The sequence below is a fragment of the Herpailurus yagouaroundi genome, unplaced genomic scaffold (genome assembly GCF_014898765.1).
Source record: "Herpailurus yagouaroundi ecotype Mexico unplaced genomic scaffold, PumYag 213, whole genome shotgun sequence".
Lineage (NCBI taxonomy): Eukaryota > Metazoa > Chordata > Mammalia > Carnivora > Felidae > Herpailurus > Herpailurus yagouaroundi.
This window is the reverse complement of record NW_024412444.1, coordinates 4,575,427-4,599,208: the sequence shown is the minus strand read 5'-3', so window position 1 is coordinate 4,599,208 and position 23,782 is coordinate 4,575,427. Positions and strand designations below refer to the sequence as shown.

Below are 23,782 nucleotides of genomic sequence, written 5' to 3'. Positions count from 1 at the left end.
AACTGGATGCACAAAGGCAAAGGGGACAGCAGCAGGTGTGAAAGCTCTGGCTACGAGGCTGAGGGAGTGATGTGGTGTGGCACGACAATATCTGGATGGTCATTGGGGAAAACAGGGTCAGATTTACTACCGGAAAACGACTGTGGAGTGCTTTGGTCGTGTCTTTGCTTATTTTCCTCTCCACCTGTCCCCACTACAACGTAAGCGCCGAAGGGCAGGTCTTTTTTTCACTGCGGCTGGCAGAAGCTGCCATTTTGCCCATCAGCCACCCTTCCCTATATCCTTTCAGTGACAGAACCCCCACCTCCACGTGGCATTTGCTGGGTGTGCGGTTGACCCACTAGAGAGCACGTTTCTCAGCCTCCCTTGCAGCTAGACAAGGCAGTGCATCGAAGCAATTGCCAGTAGGTGGTGAATTAAAGTCCTTTAACTTCCAGATCTTGCCTGGAAATGAGTGCCCCCTTCCTGCAGGCTAAACTCAGATGCGGTGAGGACAAGTCACTTCAGAACCACACCTGCGAGAATGGCTAAGCCGCAAAACAGAAGGAGCCCAAGTCCTCCGATGACATACAGAACAGACTCCCCAACCGGATCTGACCTCTGCATGGTGAGGAGAGAGCAATAAATATCCGTCTTAACTTACGATCTCTTCCTTATAGCCTCTGTTAGGAACTGATACGTGTCTCCCCAAAATTCATAGGTTGAAGTCCTAATGCGGCTGTGTTTGGAGACATGACCTGTAAGGGGGTAATCAAAGATAAATGAGGTCATAAGGGTGGGGACCTATCCAATCGGACTGATGTCCTCATCAGGAGAAACAGAGACCCCAAAGATCGCGATCTCTCTTTCTCTCTCAGCCCTCACACCAAGGAAAACCCATGTGAGGACACAGTAAGAAAAGGGATGTCTATGAGCTAGGAAGAGAGGTCTCACCCAGGTGAGACATCTGGAGCTTGGCCTTCTAGCCTCCAGAACGGTGAGAATAATTTCCATTGGATAAGCCACACGCTCTGCGGTATTGTGTTATGGCGCCCCCTAGTGGACCAATACAGCCTCTAGCCTGTACCCTAGAGCCTAGAACATGCCTGGAAATTCGCATGTGCACCCCTAGAGCCCAGAACACGCCTGGAAATTCGCATGTATGCAATAAATATTACTTAGATAAATAAATGAAAGAATAGAAAGACAATATTTAATTTGTATAGTGCTATAAAAATGTAAAAGATTAACAGACTCTAAAAGATCGTATCTGTCCATTCAGCCATCTACACATTCAGCCTTGTATCACCCTGGCTGTATTTGCAAGCAAACGAAACCTCGCCTCTGAACCCTTACCAGTGCCTTCTCTCCCACAGTCCACCCTCAGTCTATCCACTGTCAGCTCCTGTCAATCTCACCACCTAGATCACGCTGTAATTTTCTACTATTACGATGATCGCAGCTTTAGCCCAGATCCTATCATCTCTTGCTTCCTTGGTGATAACTGCTTCTAAACCACTCCCTCGAATCTCTCTACTTGAACCTGTCACAGACTTTTAGTTGCCTCTCTCAGACTCATTTTGCGCTCTTTTGGAGGAACAGATCCCTCCTTTTATTCGGTTTGGCAGTGTGCTCTGAGAAGCAACCCTTTCCCCCCACTGCTCCTGCAGCCTGGCTGCAGCCACGTGACTAATTTCTGGCTGAGGAGCTAAAGGGGAATTTGTTAAACGCGGTTTCTGGAACACCTTTTTTAAATTTTTATTTCTTTTTTTTTAACCTTTATTTATTTTTGAGACAGAGAGAGACAGAGCATGAACGGGGGAGGCTCAGAGAGAGGGAGACACAGAATCTGAAACAGGCTCCAGGCTCTGAGCTGTCAGCACAGAGCCTGACATGGGGCTCGAACTCATGGACTGCGAGATCACGACCTGAGCCGAAGTCAGACGCTTAACCGACTGCGCCACCCAGGCGCCCCATGAAACACCTTTTTAAAAGAAGAATAGAGGGGCGCCTGGGTGGCGCAGTCGGTTAAGCGTCCGACTTCGGCCAGGTCATGATCTCGCGGCCCGTGAGTTCGAGCCCCGTGTCGGGCTCTGGGCTGATGGCTCAGAGCCTGGAGCCTGCTTCCGATTCTGTGTCTCCCTCTCTCTCTGCCCCTCCCCCGTTCATGCTCTGTCTCTCTCTGTCCCAAAAATGAATAAACATTGAAAAAAAAAATTAAAAGAAGAATAGAGAGTTGGGACCAGGCCGCTTTTTACCCTTTTCCTCCACTTCTGTTTTCTTGTTGCCTGGAATTTGGGAGTGATTGCTAGAGCCCTAGCAGCCATGTTGAACTATGGAGGATTGAGGGGAGGAGATTAAAGAACCTCTGTCCCTGATGATTTTGTGGAGTTGCCATACCAGCCCTGGATTGCCTATCTCCAGGCTTCTTTTACAAAGCAGTGAAATACACTTAAAAAAAATTTTTTTAATGTTTATTTATATTTGAGAGACAGAGAGAGAGAGTGCACGCGAGCACACTCGAGTGAGCGGGGGAGGGGCAGAGAGAGAGGGAGACCCAGAATCCGAAGCAGGCTCCAGGCTCTGAGGTGTCAGCATACAGCCTGAGGCGGGGGCTCAAACCCAAGAACTGTGAGGTCATGAGCTGAGCCAGAGTTGGGTGCTTAACCGACAGAGCCCCCCAGGCGCCCCTGAAATACACTCTCTAATGTTGTAAGCCATTGCCGTCAGGGCTCTGAAATTAGCAGCAGAACGCAGTTCCTAACTGAAATAGCTCATGTCTCACTGTTGTAAATCAGTTTAAGCTTGCTGATGCAGAGTCTGAGGGCAGCTAGTTTGCCACCATTGATGCAGGGCTGACAGGGTCTTCAGAAAAGCATCTCACAAGTAAGTGGTAGGACTAACAATAGCCTCATTTTACAAATGAAGAAACTAAGGCTCAGGATCAGACAGTTAATATATGTCAGAGAAAGGCCTAGAACCCAAGTCTTAGATGATGCTTAGGGATGATAAGGGGTGGGACTGTGGCTGGTATGAGCTATGGGATTTGAGTTTGCCCGTGCATGGAGACACACACACACACACACACACACACACACACAGGGACTCTGGAGTGGATTCCTTTGGCTTTTGTCTGTCTTTATTCTACCTACCTTTTTCTGAAAACAAACCTTTCCCTCCAGGAACCATCCTTTCCAGCTGAAGCTGTCAATCACCCGGCCCTAGGTGGTACAGGATGTCAGCTCCCTCAACAATATGACTTGTCCAGAAGTGGATGTGTAACCCCATCAGAGCCAAACAGGGTTCTTTTGGGGACGGCTACTTATTTGCTGTACGTGAACATCTACTTGGTGGTTGTCAGGATGAGCTCAACCAATTACGTAGAGGGGCTGGCGACCTACTATTTGCTGTTTATTAGACTTCTTTGGAAAGCTTTCATATCCCTGGACACCATTAAGTCCATAGAGTAGAAACTACTGCTATATAAAATCGACAATCAAGCCCCTAAACCCACTGAAATCTCCTGTTTTGTTTGTTCATCTGTTCCCCATCACACAGACTCTTTCAGAAGAGACAAGTGATTTGAAGGGTGAAAACGCAGACCTGAGGGACAGACCCTGTCCCTTATTGACCTCTGGAATGGCAACTGTAATGGATGGGATTAAGAAAATGTGCATTTCTTCTCAACCCGGCAACCTTAAAAAAAAAAACAAAAACAGATATATTTTCAATCCCAGTTGAATCAAGAGTCCAGAAACCAACACAAATGTTTGGATGTGGTCATGGTATTTATTCATAGTATATTTTCACAATGTATTAATAAAGGAGAATAACACTTATTCATACACTGAGTATAACTTCTTATGGAGCACTCTGGAGTTCGTTTGGGGTTGGAGGATACTCCCAGGTTCTTGCTAATCTCTTTGGGTTTTGGACGCGGGCAGGATTTCAAACACTGAACGTCTGCCACGGGTCATTGGCAATGACTCCCCTTCAATCAGGTTGGAAGGGCTGAGAGACACTGACTTCAGGACTTCCATTTTGGACATAAGTAACAAAGAGTGGGTTAATGGAAGACTGGAAAGACTCAGGTGTCTTCCACTCCACGGTTTACGTCTTCTCACAAATGCTAACTAATTACTGCAGCAGCCATGAACTGGCAGGGTCTCAGGCTCATGGCCTGAAGAAAAGTCATGTCACCAGTCAATGCATTTAGGCAGAAGGCAGTCCTAATGATGAGGAACTGGTTTTGAACTTCTCCAGGTGTGCTGGGGGTGCTGAAGGTCACCCCATCCTGAGCATCCTGTCTTGCAGCTGATAAACGGGGACACCATTATAGAACGTCTCGGCAAAATGTCGAGAGGATCTCACTTTCTCAATATCACTCTGTAATGCAGTGGCTTTGGGGTCTCCTCCATTTAACTTCAGAGAGATCTAGGCACCATGAACTGAAGCAAAGTATTAATAACAGTAACAAAAAGAACAGAGTCCAATCCTCTTCCAAAACAAGCGTGTCCAAAAATAAGAACAAGTGGTCTTGCTTTTCCAAGTGATTCTGTCCGTCGCATTCTGTCCTTCTATGCCTCCCTTTTATTAAACGTGTTTACATTTCTGAGTCTGGTGATCACTTAAATATATACATTATATAGCACCAAGGCAGCAATTTTTTTTTTTCCCAGAGATCACATGAAACTGAATAGTTAACATAACTAATGGCTGGTACAATCTGTGACATCGCTAAATTACTTGTTGGCGGATACTTTCCTAGAAATGCCAAAATACACTCACACGACTCTGTAGCACCTTGATGGCAGCTAGGTTGTTTTAAAAAGGCAAATTACAATTTCGGAAAGGTCACAATAAAATATTTACAGATAGAAAGTAAACAATAGTGTACCGTGATAATGAAGGATCACTTCTGTCATAGTACTACATATAATGTAGAGTACGTAAAATGCAGTGATTTGACTGCAGGGGACAACATAATGCAAAAAGCAGTCATAATAGAATCATTTTACGTACAAAAATATTACATCACAATAAATAATTTCAAACATAAATATTAAACTTTACATCATTAGGATATTCCACATATATATACACACACACACATATATACAGATATATATATGTGTGTGTGTGTGTATATATGTATATATGTGCATATGTACACACACACACACACTCATACAAGTCCTCACACGCCCACACGCACACAAATTTAAGGTGGAGGTATTGCATTACTATCCTTCATCCATCCCATAATGGCTTCCTTTTCAGAGCACCTGGAAATAAACAAACCAAATAAGAAAAGTAAATCTCCCGTATCAACTGCGGTAAGTCAAGAGTAGATAAGCCAAAGATTTTTACGTACAGAATTTAAAAAATGACACTTGTTAACTTCTCTGGATTTTTAAAGTGATGTATGTCTGCTATAGGAACATGGACGTTTCAGGGGAGTATATAGAATAAAGTAAACTCGGGGCGCCTGGGTGGCGCAGTCGGTTGAGCGTCCGACTTCAGCCAGGTCACGATCTCGCGGTCCGTGAGTTCGAGCCCCGCGTCAGGCTCTGGGCTGATGGCTCAGAGCCTGGAGCCTGTTTCCGATTCTCTGTCTCCCTCTCTCTCTGCCCCTCCCCCGTTCATGCTCTGTCTCTCCCTGTCCCAAAAATAAATAAACGTTGAAAAAAAAAAAAAAAGAATAAAGTAAACTCCTAGCCTGAAATCCCCCACGTGAGATAATGCTTTTCAAATATTGGCACCGTTCCTTCTAGTCTTTTTCCTAGACATACATGTAAATATTATATATACACTCAAATTTTACTACACATAAACACACACAATACTATTTTACTGGGAACCTCTAGTGGACACCTGCTGACTTTGCCTGTCTCCATCCCATCTCATCTTTCCTGGTAACAAACGCCTCTTTCCTCTTCTAGAGGAAGCTGTCAATCACCCAACTCCACGTGGGTACATGAGTTCAGGCCATTGTCTCCTGGACGTGGCGATTGGTTCAGAAGTGCCCATGTGGCAAACAAGAGCCTGCATCCTTGTGCAGAATGAATGCTGGATGTGAGCGTTTATTTGGGGGCAGCTCATGGTGTTAGGGAAATGGTCTGCCTGAGAATGAAGCAAGCCTTGTTGGCTGATGGGAGAACAAATGAGTCCTGATGACTCCGTTTGAGCCTCTGGATCCAGCTATGCCTGTAGCTAGCCCACTGCTTGGCTTTCTCAGTTCCTTAAGATGGTAAGTTCCTTTTTTTCCTGTTGCCTCTTGCAATAAAAACAATCCTAACTGAAGATCATAGTTTTGACTACGGGTTTCAATTAAACTGAAACACTGATACACAAATGTCAAGTAGGTACTCCTGTGTCAGGATCTTGAAGAGCCCTCCAGGAGAGTGGACTGCTGAAAGCTTGAAATAAGTTGCAGAAGGGTCACATGAGTTGGCTGAACTCATACCTTGTAGCTGAAGGCGCGGGGACCAGAAAATGAGTGACCGATTCATTCCTCTGCCCAGCAGAGGGAGCACTTGCCAGCATAATGTAGCGAGACCAGGAATTCTCAAACCTTCACACGCATGACTCTCTTGTGGATTTGTTAAAATACAGATTCTGGTTTTGTAAGTCCAGGGGGAGGCCTGAGATTTTGCATTCCAACAAGTTCCCAGGTGATGCTGATCATGCCAGTCCTTGGATGACACGCTGAGTCACAAGCGTGTGGAACAGAGCATTAATTGAGAGCACTGGCTTTGGTGTAGGACACTGATGGGTTCCGCCGAAAGAATCTATTGTGATCGTAAGCAAGCTACTTAATTATGTGGGCCTGAGCTTCTATCTGTGCAATGAGGGTAAGTGACCCCTCTTGTGGCTTTACTATGAGGTTCAATGAAATAATGCCAGCAAAGTGTTCAGCCTGGTGCCTGGCACAGTCACAGCTCAATGAATGTCATGAATATTATTAATGCAGTACTCTCGGGCAGTATCTCAAAAGTTAATCCGTAAGTCACTTGAATCAGAATTCCCTGTATCAAAAATACAGATTCTTAGATGCGCCAGAGACCTCAGGACCTCTAGAGATGGAGCCTGGTTAAGTTTTTAAAGAAAAACTGCAGAGGAATCTGACGCAGAAAGCCTAGGGACCTCCTATCCAAGGGCGGAGAACAGATGAACAGGGCAGATGAACAGGAAAGAAAAAGTTAGAACAGCCAGTCAGTTTCAAGATGCTTAACAGTAACCTTTCCGGGGGCAAATGACTTGGCTACATTTGCTAATCGTGAGTTTACAAAATAAGAGAGAGAGAGAGAGAGAGACAGAGAGAGAGAGAAACGTGGGACTTACTTACCTTAACTATAAAATTCGAACCTCCAGGCCAGTGCCAGAGGACGGAGTACATTTCCCACAGTAGCCACCGCATTTTCCCATGACTCGGGTACCGTCCTGCAAGAAAACGCATGCTCTCAGACTCCCTGCCCGACTGGTGTTTCCAAGGCTTGCGCTGGCTTTTTGGACATCTTTCTTGCATGCACCGGAGGTAGGCCTTCTGAATAGAAGCAGACCCCAACGTCCCCACACGGTCTAAAGCAGAGGCTGACAAACTATGGTCTGTGGGTCCAATCCAGCTTGCCACCTGTTTCTGTGTGGCTCGTCAATCATCAATCAAGAATAGCATTGGCATTTTTTCAACGGCGAGAAGAAGCAAACCAAGAACCGAATCTCCTGACATTTGAAAATTATACGAAATTCAAGGTTCAGTATCCATAATAAAGTTTTATTGGAACACAGCCATGTTCATTCATTCACTTAATGTCTGTGCCTGCTTCCAGGCTGTAAGAGCAGGATGGACGGTGGTGACAGCTCTCATTGCTGTGCACTGCGACTCAGCATACTGCAAACCACAGGGACACAGGGGTGACTTAACAGCGTTTGCAATGCTGTGCGTGTTGCCATATCCTAACATTGTATGTTTCATTACCAGCGCATACCATCGTGTCAGAACAAGAAACGGAAAGGGACTGTGTATGTTGCTCTTTTAAGGCACTGTTGTATGTGAGCTATTCTGTTATCAAACTCAGATGGCAAAGCATTGTGTTTCTCATGCAATGACACCACAGTTGTGCCAGGAGAATACAATATACACCATCGTCACCAACCTCAGCCTCAGCACACGTTTCCAACTCACAAGGAAAGCCATGGTCATAAATTTAGAAAATTCAAAACCGAAGATCTCACCGTAGCATTGTTTCTTCCCAACGATAAAAAAGTGAAACCGAGTAGGGGCACCTGGGTTAAGCAACTGACTTCGGCTCAGGTCACGATCTCACGGTTCGTGGGTTTGAGCCCCGCATCAGGCTCAGTGCTGACAGCTCAGAGCCTGGAGCCTGCTTTGGGCTCTGTGTCTCCCTCTCTCTCCCCTCCCCTGCTCATGGTCTGTCTCCCTCTGTCTCTCAAAAAATAAATAAACATTAAGAAATTAAAAAAAAATGAAACTGAGTAAAAATAATGAAACCAAGTAAGTTTCCAAGTGGCTGATGTATTAGCTAAGCCAGGAAAACAGTTTGCCCCAAGGTGAGTTAAAGACATCCTTGTTTCATTGTTAACAGCTGAACAAACGTGTCCAGAGAAAATAAATTGTTCAAGACTACAATCGTTTTCGGGAGGAAAACAGTTGCTTGAAAAATCGATGACACTGACAATAACATCAATAATCAATTAAAACATGAGGCAAATAATTTGGGGGGGGGGGTGTTGTTTTTTGTTTTTGGCTCCTGATGAGCTGATAGGTAGGTATTATGGATATCATTCAGTTGTTTATTTGAGATGATGCTGAGCGTGAAGGGACTGCAGACTTGGCTTCCGGGAATAGTCTGTGGGAAATGAATTCAGGCAAGACAATTTCAAAGAGGCTGAGAAAACACTAGCACAGAACAGCTGAAGTGGAATCTACCAAGATGTGTTGGCAACTGACAGTGGTAAAAAAAAAAGTATGTGAACGCAGAGAAAGCTTTAGTTGGTCAAATTTACAAAGCTCATAAGAACGTAAGGTGCCGGGACGCCTGGGTGGCGCAGTCGGTTAAGCGTCCGACTTCAGCCAGGTCACGATCTCGCGGTCAGGGAGTTCGAGCCCCGCGTCAGGCTCTGGGCTGATGTCTCGGAGCCTGGAGCCTGTTTCCGATTCTGTGTCTCCCTCTCTCTCTGCCCCTCCCCCGTTCATGCTCTGTCTCTCTCTGTCCCAAAAATAAATAAACGTTGAAAAAAAAAAATTAAAAAAAAAAAAGAACATAAGGTGCCTGAAGCCTATAATCACTTAACGTATTACCCATCAGTAGGTGCTTGGTGGAAAATATAAGAATCCATCAGGTGTTACAGAGCCAGGATGAACAGCTTTAGCTACCACAACCTTATCCATCATCAGTTTTATACACTTTCCTTGTCAGAACTAGAAACGGAATGCCCTGACCCATGCTGCCATCTAGCAGTTTGATAACTTAGCAGTGGACAGGTTGGACCGTGAACTTTCAAGCTCAGAGCTGGGATTAACATTTTTTTCTGAACGAGAACCGCTCTCAGTCGCTGTAACTGGACACCCCCCCTGGCTGTGCGCATTAGCTTTTGCTATGGATCTGACACTATTTCTTAGGGAATGGAACCTGAATTTCAAGGCAAAAGTGCATTTACAGGCACAGCTTACCCTGGGGTAAAGTCATTTTAACGTCAATTAACATTGTTCCAATCGTAAGTAGGGTGAAGCCGCTTTACATGCTCTCCATTCTGCTGAGAATGAAGACAAGAAGCCGTATCTCAGGCCACGTACATTTTTGGTGAATGTACTTTCTGAGCTTGAGTGGCAGCACCCGCCCCATGTTCTGGACTTTGGGCTAAGTGCCGAGCAAATTTCATATCTCAAAATCCATTTAACAAGGCATTTGAGAAGCTTCTATCTCGCCTTCAATGGCAAGGGCTTAATCTGTGATGTAATGACGTACGAAAGGGCGAATACCAAGAGAAAAATCGAATAGGATTCTAGAAATGCTTGCCAAGGTGTGAATATGCTCAATTAAAAGGACATGGTTGTGGACTATATCAGTGTTTGACAATACCTATTTGTGTAAAAGAAAGTTTATAAAGATGAAATGCAGAAAATCTCATCGTTGACCCGCATTAACAAATACTTATCATCAACTTTGATAATAGAGAATTAAGCAAAGTATGCAGCTAGTTTAAGCGAAATATGATCATTTCTGAATATTCCATGGTTCTCACTGCTAAGTATGTTTACAAAAAAATGTACTCAATTATTATTTTTAAAATTGAATCAATAAAAATGTTGTGCAAATTTGTTTTCACTCTTGTCAGATAAATACATATACAGTAGCACTGATTTTTGCCCCCTGGCTGGCAAAGTCTAAAATATTTATAAGAAAGTATTATTCAGTTTTTCACAGAAGAAGTTTGCTGGCCTGCAGTCGATCCCTTCCTGACTCTCCAGATGCTATCATTTCTCTCCTCCCCACCCCTGACCTCTGCCTTTCGTTGGGTTGTTCTTCTGACGTGCCCCTTGTAACACAGGGCCTTTGCACATGCAATACCATGGCCTATGCCTGGAACTCTCTTCTGTGTCCCTTGCCCATCTATGTACACTGGACCACCCCAGTTTTTGACTGTTAAATTCTTCAGAACCCAGCCTAGCAGCCACTTTCTCTTAAAAATCTTCCTTACCCAGTTACCTACCACATAGCATCCTATAAAACTGGGTAATACTTTCTTTTTTTTTTTTTTAATTTTTTTTTCAACGTTTTTATTTATTTTTGGGACAGAGAGAGACAGAGCATGAACGGGGGAGGGGCAGAGAGAGAGGGAGACACAGAAGCGGAAACAGGCTCCAGGCTCCGAGCCATCAGCCCAGAGCCTGACGCGGGGCTCGAACTCACGGACCGCGAGATCGTGACCTGGCTGAAGTCGGACGCTTAACCGACTGCGCCACCCAGGCGCCCCAAAACTGGGTAATACTTTCTTTACATCTGTCTTCCTGCTAGAATGTAAGTCCCACGATGGCAAGGTCAATGTCTTCTTTTGCTTTTAAAGTTTATTTATTTTAAGAGAAAGAGAGAGAGAGAGTGAGAAAGAGACAGCCAGTGAGCATCCTCATGGGAGGGGCAGAGAGAGAGGGAAAAAGAATCCCAAGCAGTCTCTGCATTGTCAGTGCAGAGCCCAATGTGGGGCTCGAACCCCAAGAATCATGAGATCATTACCTGAGCCGAAACCAAGAGTCGAACGCTTAACCAATTGAGCCACCCAGGTGCTCAGGACCAATGTCTTTTTAAATTTCAAGGTCTCTAGAACCCAACAGTGTATGGCTCAGGCTGGGACTAAATACAGATTTCTTGAATGAATGAATGAATGAATGAATGAATGAGAGGCTGAAGCTGATACACACTCTTCTTTTTGACCCGCAATTCAGATCGCTTGCTGAATTAATTCCCCTAACACTTTACCATGCTGTGAAGAACTCCTTGTCTAATTGTGACATCATATGTCACTGTGTAAATTTCCCATGTTGTGTTAGCCACCCCCCACCCTTTCATTCCTGCACAATGTTTGGCATCTTGGGTGGTTCACATTTTTCACTGTCGAGAGAAACACTGTGATGAACCATATTTGTGCCTGCATTTCAGGATATCTTCGGGCTACATTCCCAGAACTGGGTCAAGGTCATGAAGGTTTGGTTCATATTGCCAAACTGTGAAAGTCTCTTGCAAATAATGGATAATCTTGTTTAAAAACAAAGGGAAGAAAAGCTTTGTCAATTTAACAAAGAGAACAAAATAGTTTCTCTCCCTTTTAAAAATTTGCTTGCCTTTGATTATGAGTGATGTTGAGTTGGAAGAGTGATCTATTTCTAAAACTCAAATTGGTTCTGCCTTTTAAACTTTTTTAAAACATTTTTATTTATTTATTTTTTAATGTTTATTCATTTTTGAGGGGGGGAGGAGTCAAGAGAGAGGGAGACACAGAATCGGAAGCAGGCTCCAGGCTCTGAGCCGTCAGCACAGAGCCAGACGTGGGGCTTGAACCCACGAACTGTGAGATCATGACCTGAGCGGAAGTCGGAGGCTTAACCGACTGAGCCACCCAGGCGCCCCTAACTGGTCCTGCTTTTAGGGGCCCGTATTAATTCTGGAGCCAATCTGATACCATCAACTGGATGTGATGCCAGACCAGCCAGCCTTCCAACTAGGAACCTTCTCTGGAGGCTACATCGCTGGCCTGTGGGTCTTCAGAACTGCTGATGTGCTGTGAATGTCTTCTGTCTCACACAAGCTCATGCTTTCTTCACTCTCTCCGGACCCAGCAGTAGAGAGAACCACAGTCAGACTGCCTGGGGCTTGTATTGCATGTTTAAGCAACTTTCTCTAAGCCTCAGTTTCCTAGAACATCTGTAAAATGGGGGTAATATTTGTCTGCCCTCAGAGATCTGCTATAAAAGCAAGAATGTATGCAAAGTGCTTAGCAGAGTTCTTGGCCTGATGTGCGTGCTCAAAAAATACTAGCTATTATTATCATAGAGGCAGTTTTTCATGTGTGGGTCCCCATCATAGCCTTTTCTCATGAAGAAGGAGAAAAGTCTGGGTAATTATAAAGGTGCCGATAATGGCTTTGCAATGTTCATGCTATTTCACTAATCGGGACTCTGTTAATGTGATTTAGATCAAGTCTGAGCTAAAACTTATCATTTTTAGTACAGAACACAAAGAAAAAAACATACCAAGAGAATGATTAGCATAAATATGATTGTCATGGAAACAGTGCCTATTTCAGAGAAAAGGGTATGCTTTCCAGCATCTTAGAAGTACCTACTCACAGGGGCGCCTGGGTGGCGCAGTCGGTTAAGCATCCGACTTCAGCCAGGTCACGATCTCGCGGTCCGGGAGTTTGAGCCCCGTGTCAGGCTCTGGGCTGATGGCTCGGAGCCTGGAGCCTGTTTCCGATTCTGTGTCTCCCTCTCTCTCTGCCCCTCCCCCGTTCATGCTCTGTCTCTCTCTGTCCCAAAAATAAATAACAACGTTGAAAAAAAAAATTAAAAAAAAAAAAAAAAGAAGTACCTACTCACATACAATGAAACACTAATTATAAATCATTTTTATTTTCTTCATTAAAGCAAGTACTCTAAAAATCTCCTTTCAGTGAATATTTTGTTAGCTTAGTTTGAGCTATTATATATAATTAAAACGAGAGATTCTCTGCTCAATTATGAATAGTTTGTATTTCATACTTTTCGTAAATTTTTCTGGTTTCCTCCATCAACGTGAGGTAGGCTTTGTGGTTTTACCTGTGATTTTCTTGAAGCGTATTGATTTACATTTCTTTCTTTCTTCTTTTTTTTTTTTTTTTTTTAGTTTACTTATTTGAGAGAGAGAGAGAACATATAAGCAGGGTAAGGGTAAGGACAGAGAAAGAGGGAGGGGAAGAATTCCAAGCAGTGTCCTCACGGTCAGTGCAGAGCCTGACGCGGGGCTCGAACTCACAAACTGTGAGATCATCACCTGAGCCCAGATCAAGAGTCAGATGCTTAACTGACTGAGCCATCCAGGCGCCCCTGATGTACATTTCTTTGGAGTGTGCTGGTGGTGAACTGCCCATAAAAAATGGGAGGTATATATATTTCCCAATATAACCCTACACAGTCACATATATGTGAATATACCCATTGTTTAATATTTAGAATATACTTAAATCTCTAACTTCTACAGGAACGTATGGAAGAAAAAGCACACATGTCTAAAATGTCATGTTTCTCTCCTGGCCTGCAGTATGATTTCTATGTTTGCGGACAGTTGGATTTTCACAAGTGAACTACGAGGTAGGAGGCAGTACATGGAAGATGAATGAGCATTGACTCCGGACCACGTATACACTTGCACCCCGCCCCAACACGTTCATCTCGTGTTCCCTTAACTCCACTGGTTGTAAATGAGCTACAAGATATGGGAAGCAAAAACAATATGAAAACAGGGAGGGGGGCACAACGTAAGAGACTCTTAAATATGGAGAACAACAGAAGGTTCTGGAGGGGTAGTTGGGGGGGGCGGATGGGCTAAATGGGTAAGGGGCCTTAAGGAATGTACTCCTGAAATCACAGTTGCACTACATGCTAACTAACTTGGATGTAAATGAAAAAAATAAATTAAAAACAGATATGAATTGAGGCCATCTCCTCTATGACAATGCAAAATTCATTAATTTTGAATTTCAAAGCAATTCTTCAATCTACAACCCTCCCTCAGCGTAAGGAATGTCTGTTAGGCCCCAGGGCCAGGCAGCCAGGCCTCAGAAACACAGGCCCCGCCCCTCGCCCCTTGCTGACCCCACAAATTCCCCAGGCCTGCAAAGAAGCAAGAAGACTGGTGGGCACCTCTCCCATGTGGCCTGAAGTGAACCTCCCTTCACTCTGCTCAGCTCTCAAGGCTGTTCCAGAACCTCCTCCTGGACGTTCAGATAGCAGCTCTGAGGATGGGCGTGTGGAGCCCCGGGAGACCTCTGGATGGGGCTGAGGGCCTTTTCGTATCCTGAGCACATCTGTGAGCCGAGGGGGCACAGAATGTCACTGGCAGAGGAGCCCCGAATTCCAACATCTCCTTTCCGATCTCACATCCAGGCCATGGTCCCCTTTCTGTGGGTCTCCCCCTCACACACAAGCAGGGTAGAAACTCTAGTTCCTGTGCACAGCAGGTGCAGCTAAAGCACCACTGGGAAATAGGGTTGTCCCTCGCTCCCAGGTGGGGTGGGGACCCAGCTGGTGCTCTGGGGTGCCAGCCACCAGAAGTGATTCTGGTGATTCAGTTTCACCCTGGACAACTGGAGTCTTCCTGTAGTTTTGCTGGGGAAAAACATTTTATTGCCAACCAGGTTTGGAGAATTGAGGTTTTCACCATGGCTTTTTCTTTGTAGCTCTCAGCAGAAGACGGTAGGAAAGTAAGGGAGGATGATCGGAGGCTGAATCAAAGCAGGGCCTCAGTCCCTGGGGGCAACACGCGAGTACGTAATGGTGGGAGCAGGACATTGCAGGGTTTTGCAAAGTGTGTTCTAAGGAACACCAGGTTATTCGGGGGCAACCAAAAAGTGTAACTTTGAAAAGAAGGTTCTGGGGTTGGTCTAACTCAGGCCAACCGTTCTGGAAACGTGGGCCGAGACCAGGGCCATCAGCACCACCCAGGAAACTGCTGGAAATGTCCATTTTGGGCCCTTCCTGAGGCTGGCTGTGTTTTTAACTAGCACAGCAGGTGATGCACGCTCCAGTTTGAGAACCACTGATTTAGGGCAACACTGGTTTCGATAAAGTCACACAGGCTTCCTTCCTGTATAGTTCATTCCAACCTTTAGTAAGCTCAGTCTTATCGTGCCTCTTCAAGAAGCAAATAAAATATACAATTTTCTTCCAAATGTCTTTGGCCAGGGAGGCCTGTGTTCGGGGCGTGTAGTCAGGGGATGCTGCTCTGAGAGCCCCACAAGCAGGTGAGGCACACAGGGCAGCACGTGGCACGGCAACCAGGAGCCACAGATGGCTCCGGCCGGGCTCCCAGGGATTCACAAGGAGTGCTCAGCAGACCCTGGAGATTAATTTTGAGCTCCGGCTCTCCGGGCTGTCACGGAACACCAAGAGTTTTTTTTTTTTTTTCCTTCTTTTTTCTTTTTCTTTTTTTTTTTTTTCCGGAACACCAAGATTTAAAAAAAGAAAAAAATGCTGGCAGGCAAATGTCAAACCAACCCCCTCCAGGAAAGGCGCAACTTCTCCCAAACGCTTGGGAAACAGCCAACCCGTCTTTGCAGGGCAGTGATCATTCTCTCCAGAAGGTGGCGCTCTCCGCCGTAATTATTTTTAGGTTCTGGATGCAAACAACAATACTGATAAGGGCTGACGGGATTGAAACTTAGCTAACGGAATCTACATAGACGGTTTCCTACGGAATCCTGCTTCGTGTCTGACCACGTTTTGGGCAGTTAATGTTGTTGTCCCTCGGAGTGACTGAAACAGAATATATGGCCCCTGGGGGGTAGTGGTGTGGAAGAACATAATCATTTGGTGGCACATTCTAAAGCAGGCGGGCCGTCTATCAGCTATCTTTACTCCTTTCAGTGCAAAGGAAAACGTTGAATGATTTACGAGCAATCAATGGGGACTGGCTTAGAGCAAGACGGGAGTCAGATTTTTCTTTTTTCTTTTCCCATAGACAAATTTAACCCTGGAAGCTGAAAACTGGGGCTGTAGAAACTGTGGGATTTCCCTGGGAAGTCACAATCGGATGTTTCGTCCCTTCCTGGGGTGGGGGGGGGGGAGCAGCTTGAATTTCTTCTTTATATTCATTTTGATAAGGTTTAGCAGATAAAAATACAGGGCACTGAGTTAGATGTAAGTTTCAAATAAGCAACAAGTAATCTTTTTAGAATAAATATGTCCCACACAGTGTTTAACACATGCATGTAGTAAAAAGAAAAAATGTTCCTTGCTTATTTGAAATTCCGATTTAACTGGGCGTCCTCTACTTCATCCGGCAACCCTACTCTGGAATGATAACCCCTTTCCCCGTTCTCTTCCTCTTTGTCCTCCCCCAGCCACATTTCTGAGGAGACCCCGTGTGAGGGTCACGGCTGAAGCAGGACCTGGGACCACAGGCCATACTCTGGTAAGTTTCCCCTATGTCGTTGGGGTCAGGTTCCTGTCGCAGGTTCTCAGAACTGAGGGAAGGAACACGCAGCAGTTTCTGTCCTGGGTATATACAAGGGGAGTTAAAAATTCTACCCCTGCCTGGGAGGTTCCCATTCAGTCAGTCTGGCTGGGGTCTGGGCACATGCATTTGAAACTTTTCCAGGGGATTCTGAGAAACACCAGGGTTTCTCAAGCTGTGCCTTGCTTAGGATCCACCTGGAGACCTTGTTCAGCGGCAGATCCGGACTTCGAAGCCACGGGCCCCCAGAAACTGCATTTGCAACAAGCCTCAGGTGATGTTGATGCTCTATGTGGACCACACCTTGAGTGGCAGGATTTTTGAGATGAAAACCTGGTAACTGTGAAACCCCTGAGTGTTTCTCGAACGCTCTGTGAACATCACCTGATAACATCCCTACCTTCCAGCCTCTGTTGTATTTCCATTTTTTTCTTACAACAACAACAAACAAACATCCTGTGCCCTACGTTCACAAAAGGAATCTAATGTTGGCTAATTGCAAGGTGTTGGAGCTGCACCCTCTCTCAGAGGCTTCTTAACTGCTTTCAGCTTCCCCGTTAGGCATCGTCCAATTACTCGGATGGTTCACAGGTTGAGGACTCAGGGAAGGATTCACCGGAAGCGAAGCAAGGCTCTTTCGGATAAACTCAACTTACACTTGCTTCACCTTCAATTTATGTCCTAAGTTTCCTTCCTGACACTTTGCAAAATAGTTTCAGCAAGTGGGAAAGCGCGTTCGTCCCTTTAGCACCACCACAACAGACCCGGCAAGAAAGGAAGGAAAGAGAAAAAACCAAAACCCAACGGAAGCCACTAGATCACCTTACCGGGGACTTCTTAATGTCGGAGACCGCGTAGTTCCCTTGTGATATCCATCTGGCTGAGTCAGTTAAAGACAGGCCGGTCCCGTAAAGGTTGATGCTAAAACGACCCTGGAATAAATAGCCAATGAAAAAGACTTTTAGTCCACGTGATGTCCTAAGCAAAGGCCACACAATGAAGGGCCCTTGGAAAGGAGAAGGACATTAATTAATTACGATAGCTACTAATTAATGAGGGTGGTTTTTTTTTTTTTTTTTGGAAGGTGGGGGGAAGTCTGGGCCAGGCACTTTACATGCATGCTCACAAGAGCTCTCTGAAGGCGTTCTCTTTACAGATGGGGAAACTAAGGCCCGGTGGAGGTGACTAGCTTCTGCAGGAGACAGTGCGAGGCCAACTCACATTTTCCTGACTTCAAAGTCCTCGCTCTCAACCAGCGCCATTCTGCCTCCCTAACCCAGCAATCCTGATGTTGCTCACAATTATCAGATTCCTTCAGGAACAAAATGCCACAGTGTAATTTTTCTAACAAGATCTCGCTGCCAAAGCTTCCCGGGCCTCCGCTTCCCCGCCACGCTGAGCACTGCGCGCCCTAAGCACAGCGGGGCGGGACTTCAAAGGACAGGTGCGCTCTCCGGGACGGCCAGCAGAGGGCGCGCGCGGCCCGTTCTACACAGCCTGCAGCGGGACCGCCTCTTCCAGGCCGGGGATCCCGGATCCCAACCCGCTCCAGGATTCCTTTCAAAACCGGGCCTCGGTGTTTCCACGTTTATTTCTAAGGAGACGCCGCCGCAGAGCTCCTCTCCTGTGTTGCCCATCTGTCTCTGTTTCTCCCTCGCTTGCAAAAATGACTCCACAAAGGCACCTGAAAAACTTTGCTGAGGCTTCCTCCCCCACAAGGAGCGGTTTCAGATCTGAAAATGTTCTGCACCAACACGCTCGCGGTGAATGTTTCCTCTCGGAACCTGACACGGTCCCGTACTTTGTCAAAGCAGTCTTTAATAAGGCGAGGCGGACTCCGCGCCGGCCAGGCCTATGTAAAAATCGGGCTCTTTCAGGGAGGGAGAGGGGGGATGAAATCTCAGAACCTCAGTTTGTCCACCTGTAAAATGGAAGCTAGTAACAGTATCTGCCTCAGCCTACTGTAGGGAGGGCTAAATGAAATTAGCCATGCAGCACACGGCTGGTACCTGACTTCAGAAATCCTGGTTATTGGTTGTTTTGTGTTGGGTGTCTCGCTCCAAGAGGAACAGTAGACTTAGGGGAGGGACTTGGTATTGCTTTATTTATATCAATAATGGTCTGTAACACATAGGCGGTTGATAGATTGTTAATAAATATTCCATCCTGGCTTGTCCACTATGACCTGGCAGGACTAGGGGTACCCTGCAGGCTCCCTCTCTGTGTCAGTGCCATCAGTATTTCCTAAGCAGAGGCTATCAACCCCTTTGGAGCCTTAGATTCCACATGTATGACATGGGGACAAAATAACATTCCAATTCTCAGAAGTGATGCGAGCATCGAAGTTAGTGGCTCTCCTCAGGGGACGATTTTGCCCCTGGGGCGAAATCTGGCAATTATCTAGAGATCTTTCTGGTTGTCATAACTGGCAGGTGTGTGTGTGTGTGTGTGTGCTACTAGCATCTGGAGGGTAGAGACCAGAGGTACTGCTAAATAGCCTGCGATGCACAGCACAGTCCCTACAACAGAGATCGATCCAGTCCAAAACACTGATAGTGCTGACGGTGAGAAACTCTGGTTGTGACCGTTTGGATTTTTCCTAGAATCCAGATTCCTCTACTTTTCGTGTAGGCTTAACTTTCCTGAGTCCATCTGTAAAATGGGTTAGTAACGCCTACGATGCAAATAGGAGGGGGTGAGGTAGAAGGTCTAGTGCATGTAACTCATTACCTGGCACAGAGTAGGTGATATTTAAATAGTATTTTTGGAAATTATGACAGTACCCTACAGGCGTTCGTGGTTGGTAGGCGAAGTGGCCTCAGTAAGTGTCCGTGATTGTGGCTGCCCTGAGGCACGAAGCCCAGTGTTGCCCGGCCTCCTCAGATACACACCTCTCCCAGCTCTGCTATCTCACCTGCTATTTCCTTATTTCACTCTCCTGCCTGTCCTGAGGCCGTGTTCACACCGTTCATTATGACCAGACCCCACTGCAGCCGAGGATCCCTCTCTCTCTCCCTTTCCCATCCTGCTTCCCATGCGGATGGTCTGTTCCCCCTGCACTGCAGGAGAAGGTAGCGTGATCTGCTTTGACCTCAAGGTTCCTGCAAGGTCCAGGCCCCTGACCTGCCTTCTGGCCCAAGAACTCCCCCCCGCTGATCCGGGCGTCCGGTGTCTAAGCACCTTCCATACACACGTCTGGCTAGATCTGCCCTCTCGGAGCGGGTGACAGACCCGATGGAACGGGCGGTCTTCCTCCTCGTTCTCTTTCCACCTTTTCCAGCACAGGGGACCTACGTTTTCAGCTGATAATGACCACCTTAAGTTAAGGGTCCCGTGAGGAGTGGAGAGTTACTGTCCTCTGAGCTCCAGGTGAGACATCTTTGCCCCTACAGCCCTCATCTTCGAGGGGTAGAGGGTGTGAATGTTATAGCTACTACCTCCTGTGGCTGATTTAAGAGGGTAAAAGTAATTCCGGGTTATGCATGCACTAGAGGATCCAGAGGGATTTGAGAAAGATGTGCCTGAGGCTAGGAGAGGTTTTGTTCTTTGTTCAGACAAAGGAGAAGGCTGCAAAGTCCTCTCTGCAAGTGGGGTCAGGCAGACCCATCTGCCATTGTGGATTTGCACTCAAGACACATTTGGGATCAAATCCCGCCTCTACTGAGCACCAGCTGTGTGGGTTTGGGCAACCCCTCCCCCATGTCTCTGTGACTCCATTTTCTCATCTGAAAAGGGGGGACATTCTCGCTGGTGGCTGCTGTGGGGTGACATGCCACACCGACCTAGGAATGCTGAGCCAAGTCTAAACTCTAGTAAACACTCAGTAAATGCTACCAATACCAGCATCAGTAACAGTAACGCCGCATCCCCTGTGGTCAGAAGAGGAAAACACATCCTGGCTACATTTCCCGTTGAGGGCCCTTGGGGGACCTGCTCTTACTGCTAAGTAAGTCGCCAAAGCCACAGTGTGAACGAGGAGGAAACAGCACATTCCCTTTGGCTTCTGTGCAATCAGCAGGTCACAGGAGGGGCCGACTGCTCCAAAGCTCCTCGCACAAGGGTGCTTCTGCGGACCTTTTCCTGGAAAACCCGTCTGCAAAACTCAGGGCTTTCATCAGTATACGTAGTTGGTGCTCAATAAATGTCTAAGGGATTGAGTTCTGAAAACCCCTGATATGGCTTGAAGAACAGGCTAGGAAAAAATACAAATTAGCTTCTCACGGGCTTTGGGTTTTCTCATTTAGCAATTGCTTCAGGGTCAGGATTTAGCAAATCAATAAGTTCATTTGTCTCTGAATTATTAAAAGAAATGAATGCAGATTACCTTTCATTTACCTAAACTTCCCCAAAGACGCGCAGAGAGAAACATGAAAATCCTCAGACTTTTGAAAAAGGCAGGACAGGGCTAATCTATTAGCTGTTAAAATGCAACCCACACCAGTGGGGTGTTTGAAGTCATCTGCTGCTCTAAAGAAACAGCACTTCAAAAGTTTTCAATTCCTGGGTAATAGAGGAGAGGCCCCCTTTTACCATTATGTCCTTTGTTTATTTTCTTTCTCCCTGAGAGCTTCCTTTTCACTTCCCTAAAATGTTTAGCATTGCTTTCTGAAGCTGGGGGCTGAGAAAACACTTTGTTAAAAGAAAATTCAGATGTGTTTGTCTTCGGATGGTCTCTGATTGGGCCTAAACCCATCCTGGGGAGATGGTGTATTCCCAATGCAGCTCCCCGTCCTGGTCCCCAGACTTTTGAAGGCCCGGGGGGGGGGGGGGCGGGGGGGCGGAGTGGGAAACTCCTGGCCCAGAGTTTAGCAACGGCCTCGTGAGGACCCCTTTAGAACCAAAGCCAGAACTGGGGCCAAGTTCTCCTGGCCGGAATCACGGAATTCGTCACGCCTTCTCAGGGCCGCAGCTTCTTTCAAAGATGATGCCGATTTTGCAAAAGCGGCCCCAGGCAGATCCTTAGGACAGCGCGTTTCAAAATATCCACACCTCCAGGGCGACAAGGGCGTGCGGCAGTGTGGCTGGGCAATGAGATGGCCGCTGAGTGGCTCTGCTGAACAGCAAATCCAGCAGATGATGATAAACTTGCCCTTCGTCTGGACGCTACACGTTTTATACATCTAAGGAGGGATAGCAGTTTTTCTGTCACACAACGTTTACAATTTGTAACGGCTGACCGTGGTGGTGGGTTAGAGCGCGCTCGTCCTGGCTTGCGAGAGCCGATCGTGTGCATTTCTGCCGGACTCCCCATTTGGGGACGTAATGCTGGTGGCTTGAAATCAGTTACGGGGCGTGGGGCGGGGCGGAGCGAGAGTATTTACACCTGGGAGGCTGGCAAAAATGCTACAAAGCAGGACTTGTGATTTTCTTAAAGAGCCAGTCATGAAGCCTATACCGGCCTGTCACTGACTGTATAACATTCACTCTGTGAACCAGCACGGTTTGTTTAAGCAAAACCCCTGCCCTCTGATGCCTAATCTGCTTCCAGATGTTTACCATTATAGCAGGTGCATTTTGCTGCATGCAGAGGTTTGCCATGTAGCTCTGAGCGGTTCCTTAGGAAACACTCCTAGGAGTGGCATGGCTAGATGAGTAGCTCGGAGCATCTCTGAGACGTCCTGCAGGGGGCCAAACTGCCCTCCAGAGCAGCTGTTCTAACTGTATTCCCGGGAGCAGAAGCAGCCAGGGGTCCCCTGCGGGCACGGTGGGACGTGGGTCCTCGGTGGGGGGAGCCCTTAGCACATACCTGCGGGCACTTGGCAGCACTGTAGCAGTCCCCGGCTGTGGCAAAAGGGACAGGGTGTCCTTCGCTGGTCCGGGCAAACTGTAAGTCAGTGGCTGCGGGGTTTTGCAGAAAGGGAGAGAAGAGAGAAGTCCGAAAAGGTCCAGAAGGGAGGACAGTCACAGGGAGGCGGGAGGGAAGAAGGATAGTGAGAGAAAGAGTAAGAGGGAGAGCGGAGAGAAAAAAAATACCCGAAGTGTCATTAGTGAGCAAACAGATCCAGATGTGCAACAGATCCAGATGTGCACTGCTTTCCCCCTTGGATCTGTGGTTCAAGAGCCTCGCTCCCTGGGTTTTATCTGCACGGTCTCTCCATGGGAGGGAAGCCAAAAGGGGGGTTTAAGATGACTTTGGAATCGATTCTCACATAAATAAATAAATACGTGAATCACGTCCATTAAAGGTAAGCGTCACTGGATGGCTGTGAGTCTCCTGCGTACAGCCTCCCAGCTGTAAGGATGGGAAGAAATCGGCTACAAAAGTATCTCCAGCTACTTAGGAGTTACTTCCTGGGGCTTTAGCTGCCCTCCCATGGCCAACGCACTATGCCTGCCAAAATGTGGCGCAGTTAGAACCCTCATCTTGAAAGTATTAATGGCAGTTTCTCAAGTTTGGGGCTACCTTGGAGTTTCAAAAAAAAAAAAAATCCAATGAAAACAATGCTTGTGTTTTTAACCTCTTCATAGCTCCGGAGAGCAGCTCTACACAGAGCAGGAGGAGTCGAAGCAAGGATCTCGCAAAAGCCATCGCTGGTGGAAGGAGAGGCCGCTTTTACCTCTCCCCCTTGCCTTTCGGGAACAGCAAGAGCCCTTCATCTTTCTATAGTTAACCAAGCTCCAGTGGGAAGGAAGTCTGAGCTCCCTGTCCCGCAAAGAGAGGGGCCCTTGTGGCCACAGCACACCGAAGCCCGGAGTCTCGCTGGAGTGTTTTTCTAAGCGGAAAAACTGCAGACTCTCGGCCTTGAGCCCCCATCAGGCTCGGGGAAGGTGATAAAAAGTAGCTTGGTACAAATCAAGTTTCATCCACCTCGAGGGGAAAGCGATGCAATATTACGGGAGCAACGGTAATGAGCAAAAATTAATTATTCATTATTTCTGTTTTTCCTCTATTCGAGGGAACACGTTTGGATCGTTCAGCTATCTACAACCACGCCTGTGATTAACGTCCCTACGAAAAGGAAGTGTTGGCTGCAGGATGAAATCAGCTCACGCGGAGGCTGGTTACAAGAGGCAAGCCCGTGGTCCGCTTTTCTTCTCTGTAAATCGACAACTGGATAAAATTAGCTGTGTGCCCC

The 23,782-nt window shown here is 46.6% G+C and overlaps 1 protein-coding gene across 4 annotated transcripts in view; it reads right to left on the bottom strand.

Annotated features, from left to right (window-relative positions):
• Positions 1 to 5,126: 5,126 nt before the first annotated feature.
• ADAMTS9 (ADAM metallopeptidase with thrombospondin type 1 motif 9) overlaps positions 5,127 to 23,782 on the bottom strand; it is a 163,242-nt gene continuing 144,586 nt past the window's right edge. For all 4 annotated transcript variants that reach the window (XM_040454520.1, XM_040454522.1, XM_040454521.1 and 1 more), the window contains 4 exons: positions 22,453 to 22,544; positions 17,534 to 17,638; positions 7,328 to 7,422; positions 5,127 to 5,264 (listed from right to left, as the gene is read on the bottom strand). In XM_040454520.1, coding sequence (XP_040310454.1) covers positions 7,333 to 7,422; positions 17,534 to 17,638; positions 22,453 to 22,544 — 287 coding nt within the window. In that variant the 3' untranslated portion in view covers positions 5,127 to 5,264; positions 7,328 to 7,332. The remainder of the gene's footprint in view (positions 5,265 to 7,327; positions 7,423 to 17,533; positions 17,639 to 22,452; positions 22,545 to 23,782) is intronic.